General features: G+C 32.8%; 2 protein-coding genes across 4 annotated transcripts; one reads left to right on the top strand and one right to left on the bottom strand.

Moving 5' to 3' along the window:
• Window positions 1–150: 150 nt before the first annotated feature.
• On the bottom strand, window positions 151–6,907 carry LOC108978765 (protein nessun dorma). 2 transcript variants are annotated; one of them, XM_018949211.1, is made up of 5 exons: window positions 6,069–6,907; window positions 2,067–2,242; window positions 1,205–2,001; window positions 503–1,125; window positions 151–434 (listed from the first exon to the last, which is right to left on the bottom strand). In XM_018949211.1, the coding sequence occupies exons 2-5, from the start codon at window positions 2,209–2,211 to the stop codon at window positions 236–238; spliced, it is 1,764 nt and encodes a 587-aa protein (XP_018804756.1). In that variant the 5' UTR covers window positions 2,212–2,242; window positions 6,069–6,907; the 3' UTR covers window positions 151–235. The 2 variants fall into 2 exon arrangements, with proteins under 2 accessions (XP_018804756.1, XP_018804755.1); XM_018949210.1 differs by lacking the exon at window positions 6,069–6,907 and having other exon boundaries at window positions 2,067–2,416.
• On the top strand, window positions 4,538–6,051 carry LOC108978766 (PI-PLC X domain-containing protein 2). Of its 2 annotated transcripts, none has more exons than XM_018949212.1 (3): window positions 4,538–4,720; window positions 4,805–5,456; window positions 5,510–6,051. In XM_018949212.1, the coding sequence occupies exons 1-3, from the start codon at window positions 4,639–4,641 to the stop codon at window positions 5,721–5,723; spliced, it is 948 nt and encodes a 315-aa protein (XP_018804757.1). In that variant the 5' UTR covers window positions 4,538–4,638; the 3' UTR covers window positions 5,724–6,051. The 2 variants fall into 2 exon arrangements, with proteins under 2 accessions (XP_018804757.1, XP_018804758.1); XM_018949213.1 differs by having other exon boundaries at window positions 4,805–5,437; window positions 5,510–5,587.
• Window positions 6,908–6,949: the final 42 nt, after the last annotated feature.

The raw sequence follows: 6,949 nt of genomic DNA, 5'->3' as shown, positions 1-6,949 counted from the left end.
TTGAGCCGCATGTAGCGGTGAACTCTTTAGCGCCTTCATCCTTATTTCTTGATCCACGATCTTCTCCATGATTTTCRGTAGGAAGGACGACTTATATATACTTAATATAATCGAAAATATTTTAAAAAGTGATAATTGTAGTCATATTAATTAAAGTTAATAAGGCAGATATTTATTTATAAAGTATAACTTGTTTCGATTAAGAATTATGTATACTGAACCCAACTTCCGTATGTTAATATGACTTGATGACACATTCCTCATTCGCCGTTGTATCCTTAGTAATAGGGATTTCGAAACCGTTTTCGTTAGCTCTTAAAACATTCAATGTTTCTCTTGAAATAATCATATTGCATACATTTTGCACAAATATATTTACTTTACAACCTTTGAACTGGCATTCTCCAATAAATGGCGTAGGTGCGTCAAAGTTTCTATTAAAAGAATTAATAAATACAATTAAACTAAGCTTAATCATGTTTACCTATACCTTATTACTTACTTTTCCCACTCTTCTAAATGGTTCAAAACTGTATACCGGGCTTTTTGGCTTTGTTGTTTGAAAACTGTTGACACATGTACTGCATTATTAAGTGAATTAGTTATTTTTGAATTATCAAAGTGACACTTTGAGTGAACAYTCAAATCGATTCCAATTTTGCAATTCAAAACGTTTGTGTGTTTTAGCTGTAACAATGATTCATTCATGACAGTAACACCTGTTGCAAATCGTTCAACGATGCATTTTTCAAGAATAACGGATGTTCCCTTATAGCAAATAATGCCCTGTTGAGTACTAGTTTTTCCATCGCCAATTAAAACGCAATTACGMAGGCATAATGTTCCACTTTTTACTAAAATTCCAGTTTGTACATTGCGRCAATCTAAAACTATGTTTTCAATAGTAAAAGATTTTTCGAAAACAAAAAGCACACTTTCTTCATCTGAAGATGAAATCCAAACATTTTCCTTAGCAAAGTAATCCGATGAGTCTGTCCACTTCTCCTTGTCTGTAGTAAGACCACATAATCTACCACCATCAGCCATATTTTCTAAAAATTTTACAGTATGATGACCAGGCGAAAGATAAATACAGTCATAATTAATACAACYGTTTAAAATTTCCTTAAAAAACAACAGTTTATTGAGTTGTAGATTTAAAAATATGTCTGAATGCAGAAACATAAAGTATACCATACACTACCTGCAGTGTGGGAACGTTTTGAACCAATGCATCTTTTGGAATTCTCTTCTTGGCAATTTGCAATAAATGTATTTGTTGATCAAGAGTGCATTGCGTCATTACAAAATAAATTCGTCCAAGTTTTTTTTCGCTAGATATGTCATTGTGTCCATTTTCATTGAAATATTTTTCCTSTGGAAATTTTATTTCTTGAAAAATTCTTCTCATTTCTGGATTTTCTAATAATTCAATTTCATTGCGAATCATAGCTAGGCGCAAATGCAATCTCATTAAATCAGTTACTTCTGTTTTACCCATCGTCTCTTCGGGGTCTCCTTCTTCTTCGTCAGTAAGTCCTAGTTCTAGATACTCTCGTCGTTGTTGCAAGTACTTAGATTCTGTAAGCAATTTACGGACATGGGCTGCCAAGGTTTTTTTCATTGTTCTTTTACGCAAGTCATAGCAAAATCGGATACGTGACTCTAAATGCTTTTCTACCCAATTAAGGTCGTCATCGTTATCATTGTCCCAGGGCATCCAAACATGRGTATAAAAGAATCTTAAACGATCAACACAATCAGCAGTTCGTTCAATATTTAATTCGGAGTTTTCTTGCTCTTTAGTAGGCCACAGATCTTCCAAGAAAACTTCGTGCTTCTCCGGTAAATGAATGTCTTCATCCTGAACTTCTTGTATAATAAATATAGCTTTTAAATCTTTAAAAATAACTTGCTCCACGTAACCGAAAACCACGGTTGGGTATCTAATACCTAATTCTTCACATATCACTCGAGGAATTTTCCATAGCGCTTGCCAACCTAGATTWTAAAATATAATTATTCTTTTTTAAACATGCCAAGCAGTTTAATGATGCACCATGTACCTGCTGGTTCAATCTGAAGTTCAATATAATATGACCACTCGGAACGAACTTGAGATGCGGGTATAACCTCATCTTTCCAAGATAAAACTCCCATAGATTCTTCCAAGCGGTCAAGCAAACACTTATCAAATTCGTAAACTTCCATTGCTCAAATTTTAAATGTTGGGGAAAGAAATCTTAACACAAATTCAAATAGCTTACGGCGTTGCCAATTTCATAGAATTCATATAAAAATTATCGATAAGTACTACAAATTTTACTTATGGCCAACCATTGTCAAATTGATTACCAGATAAACATTTTTGCCGGGATATTTTTCATCAAGCGGACTTATTGAATAATTGAGGAGTCTTGTAATGATTAAAAAAAAATTGATTAATAATGTAGAAAATCTTAATTTGGGTATAATCCAATTAAAAAAAAGAATTTTATGTTTTAAAAATGATGCTAGGCCATCACGACTGTCGGGCCGAAGTAACCGGAACAGACCCGGATTTTTATTGGGCCAAATATTGTCCATTCAGYCCCATATCTCGAAATTACTTCAGGAATCTTTCCTGCAGCTATAACAACAACCACGACTCTACTAGCTTTCRGTGTACATACACAGTTATACAGCTGCGAGCAGTGAAATAGTAGTGGATGTTAGAGCTTTACATATCTGTGAGTTATGTAAAATGCCAAACAATTTCAACATCCATTGAAATGCAAAAGTGGATCATATTTTTCAGGCTATGTTTATTACTAAAAATATTTAGATTTGAATATGTACAAGATATGTTTATTTACAAGGATGTTTTTATGTAAGAAACTTGTTGGGAGCAGTAAAATAGTAGTAAAGCACTAAAAATCAAAAAAAGAAGTACTGAAAAATTTTTGCAACACACCAAACCATGAAATTCAAACCGCCAAGCTTCATAGTTTTTATGCTGAATCTGGGGTCGTACTCTCTAGTAGGGGAGCGTCTTAGATWCTGACGGAACCCTTTACCGCCGTATARAATAACTTTCGACACGTCTGTCTACAAGATGTTGCGCCATTTCTCAATCGGACCGTTGGCAAATTTAAGACAAATTGCTATATGATTTTTTTTAATAACGGTACTTATCAAGGACTGCGGACATATACATTATGTTCATGTAGAAGTCTTCTCACTGTATGAACACCGTAGGCCAAGTTCATTCCGAATCTCCATAGCTAACATTCTAAGTCGAGTCTTGACACATCTTACAACTATTGGTGTAAAATTCTCGGAAAGAATCCATATTGTGCCCCTTTTTTCGTCTTTTGTTATAAATAATTGCATTGTGAGTCGTTATGGCTTAACACCCTACAATTCTTTCCACTCCCTTGTAGGATTTACCATTGTTTATGACAGATTGAATACATTCTCGTTTTTCGTCACTGCAGTGCTTCCCGCTGCCCAAAAATAAGTGCAAAGTCATATTTTTTTTTTAGCTTTTTGCATTGAATAATTAATAAAAGATCTGGAAACTTACTTTTTGTTTGATAAAATTAAATTTTTTTATTAAAAATTATCTGTTTGCAATCATCTCATCGTTCACTACTATTCTATTGCTCGTTCATAAAAACAGATATCCCAATAAAATTGGCTTTAAAAAAGTAACGRTAAGTAATTCACACTTATTGTTGTATATAACAGGACCGTTATACTTCAGAGAATATAACTAAAATAATGATCGACGGCAATATCACAAAAGAAACAAAATTTAAAGCAAAACTTTCTTGGCCAATGGGCGCTACTATTTCAATGCTCGCAACTGTATATTCATGTATATTTGTGTACGTTGTGTACGTAAATACACTTACATTAAGATATTTTAAACAACTGCAAAAATATTACTTTTACTTCATTTTATCACCTAGGTGGCTCGATTACGATTCTTTCGGCGCCGCGATTTGATGGTACGAAGCTTGTAGAATGACAGAAATTACATTAAGAATGCAATAGAATGAGGGAAGACTCAGGGTAAAAGCCCAAGCAGTTCGTTAGGATTTCCTAAATATTCTACTACTAAAACGGCCAAATGCCTTAGAAAAGGCACGAGCGTGTTGCCGTGTTATGTTATCRAATTTTTTATTTTAAGTATGTTTTTGTTAAATTTTCAAATGTATTTCGATTATTAAAATTCATAAAGATTAAATTTACCTAGTTTTGATTAAAATTTTATTTATTGTATCAAAATATTGGTAAATCTTTTCTATTTTATTAAAAAGATTTGAAGAATCTATCTATTTTTTTTAAATTATTACAAATAGTTTTGTTTAGTATTGAATATTTTATATGTGTGAAAATAGGCTAACGCGCTTATACTGCAACCTGTTTACTATTTTTAAGTCCTTTTATTTAAATCTCTGTGCCGAAAAATCAACTATTTCGATCAGGTGATCTCAGCTGTTGACGACCATATGATTCTATTGTTACTTGTATGTTTGTACAATGGTTTATACAATGTTTTCTCTTTTTTCACACTATCAATTAGAATTTATTAGTAGTTATTTCAAATAAGTGAATCCATAAAGTTAGAAAAAAGGGGAGTAAATAAAAAAAATGATGGATGACAACGGTCAATGGATGGCATCACTTCCTAATGGACTGCGCGATTTGCCAATCATAAATCTTGCAATACCCGGTAGTTACCAAGATTACGAATTTATGCACATACTTAATTTCTGTAATATAATCTTTTTTTTTTATAACTATTTGAACAAACAAGGTTCTCATGATACAATGTCATATGGCATAAAATCTGGAGCAAAGCCTGCTCCAGATGCCGAAAGGTCCACAAGGTGGTTGAATTTCTTTTTCCCTTGGTGTGTGAGACGTTGGGCGAAAACACAGTCTTCTAGTATTTTGGAACAATTGCTGTTAGGAGTGCGTTATTTCGATTTGCGTGTATGCCAAAAAAACGATAAATTCTATTTTGCACATGGGCTCTTTGCAATGGAAATTTTTGAACCACTGGAAGATCTTAAACGCTTTTTACTTTCAAATAAGGGAGAGGTTTGCATCTTGGACTTTCAGCATTTCTACGATATGAATCTGTCGCATCATGCTCAACTACAAAACCTTTTACTGCAATTATTTAGCTCTCTGTTGTACACTAAATTTCATGGAACCATAACTGATTTTACTTTGAATAGGTGTAGTACATTGGGTACACAAATATTTTTAATTTACCGGCGTTGTCCCTTGCCTTTGCCAAAAGAGTTTTGGCCCAGTAATATTTGGCCGACTCCATGGCCAAATGTAACTTCCATAAAGAAACTTGAAACATATCTTCAAACATCTCTTCTGTCCAGAAAACCTTCGCAAGGATTCGTCACACAATGTGTATTGACACCTTCTGGTAAATACATAACACTTAGGTGATTATTCTGATATAAATGAAAAGCATGAGTTTAATACCAAGCAATTTCAGATTCTTTTCCTCTTTACGTAAAACTGCGAAAAAAGTTAACAAGAAATTGAAACCGTGGATTGAAGAACAAATACCCGGACCATTTTTGGATAATGAATCGCCTAAAACAAATGTGTTCATTACAGATTTTACCAGTTTAGATAACGGACAATTTTGTAAGATGGTTATAGGTCTTAATTATAAAATTGAAAACGTGTCCAAAATCGGTGAATGAGAATGAAAATGATTAGAATGAGTTTAATATTTGGAATAGAATAACTATAAAATAAGATTGAGGCTTTATATACAAAAAATCGCTTGCGGTTAATTTTGTAACAATGCCCAAAGATATATTCCAAAATGAATTTAGTATTTAAAACAAAATGGTTAGGAGTTATTTTAAATTCCGAAATTTGATTGCAGCATTTCTCATACGGAGAATTTTGATTTATTACCTATGTTTTTTTTACACTTTAAGGTCAAAATGTAATTACAATTACTTGCTTACTTATTCTATTTTAAAAATGTAAAGAAAGCTAAAAAATAAAATTTATTTAACACTTTCTATTAATTCCCTTACCTTAAAGAAGAAGTTGTYCTCTGCAAAGCTCCATATCCACCGGAAAAGTGGTTGGACTAGATTATCCTTAAAGAGTCTCCACAGAATCTAAACTTGTCGACCAGCCCCATTGCCAGGACTGTATGACGCGTCGAATGTCAGAATGCAAGTACATGAATTTCTTGGGTCAGTGTATAAGCGTATGTTGAAGTGCTATTATTTTGTACATACATACRTATGTACATGTATATATGMCATTGGCGTTATATATGAAGGTCGGTACTTTGGTTTGTAAATGCGCAAATAAAAGGATTTTTAATCTTTCTATTGACTTTAGACCATATACATATGTATGTATAAGTAAGGGGATTTCTCGGACTATTTCGACTATTTTTTGGAATTGAAAGGGAACTATTTGTGCAAGGTTTTATTCCAATAAATTCATTGGTGTTTCATTTGCATTGTGTAAAGTGAAAGAGTCAGATGAATATAGGATTGTGTTATACGGGAAGTACGCATGGRTGTAGTCCGCTAATTGTCACACTGTTACGTAAAGTTGTAAATAAAATGTTGTACATGGATTTTGATTAATAYTGATCGAGGTTTGAGATATGCTTAGGATTTCAACTAAAGGTAGGGGTTTTGTTGTCTTATTAAATTCTACAAAAAATAGAATTTTACCCCAAATTTCCATGTTGATCCGAGTAATAGTTCGGAGATACAGCCGTCATTAAAACGCGTGTTCTTCTCGAAAATGTGCGTTTGAAGTCGGTTTATTGTTAATTTTTATTTGTGGATAATTTATACTAAAAAAGTCAAATGAATTATGAATATCCAGTACGTGGGCAATTTTATTTTAAATTTTGGTGTGCCCAATACTTTGGGTTTCAAACCGTAATAAT

This window comes from Bactrocera latifrons, unplaced genomic scaffold, assembly GCF_001853355.1.
Source record: "Bactrocera latifrons isolate USDA-ARS-PBARC rearing strain unplaced genomic scaffold, ASM185335v1 scaffold_1265, whole genome shotgun sequence".
NCBI lineage: Eukaryota > Metazoa > Arthropoda > Insecta > Diptera > Tephritidae > Bactrocera > Bactrocera latifrons.
This window is presented reverse-complemented; position numbering and strand designations above follow the sequence as displayed.

Bases quoted from the DNA above. Each gene is read 5' to 3' on its own strand.
- LOC108978766 (XM_018949212.1), top strand. From the start codon at position 4,639: ATGATGGATGACAACGGTCAATGGATGGCATCACTTCCTAATGGACTG. The intron at 4,721-4,804 runs GTAGTTACCAAG...TGAACAAACAAG, and splicing joins CATAAATCTTGCAATACCCG to GTTCTCATGATACAATGTCA. The intron at 5,457-5,509 runs GTGATTATTCTG...AAGCAATTTCAG, and splicing joins GGTAAATACATAACACTTAG to ATTCTTTTCCTCTTTACGTA.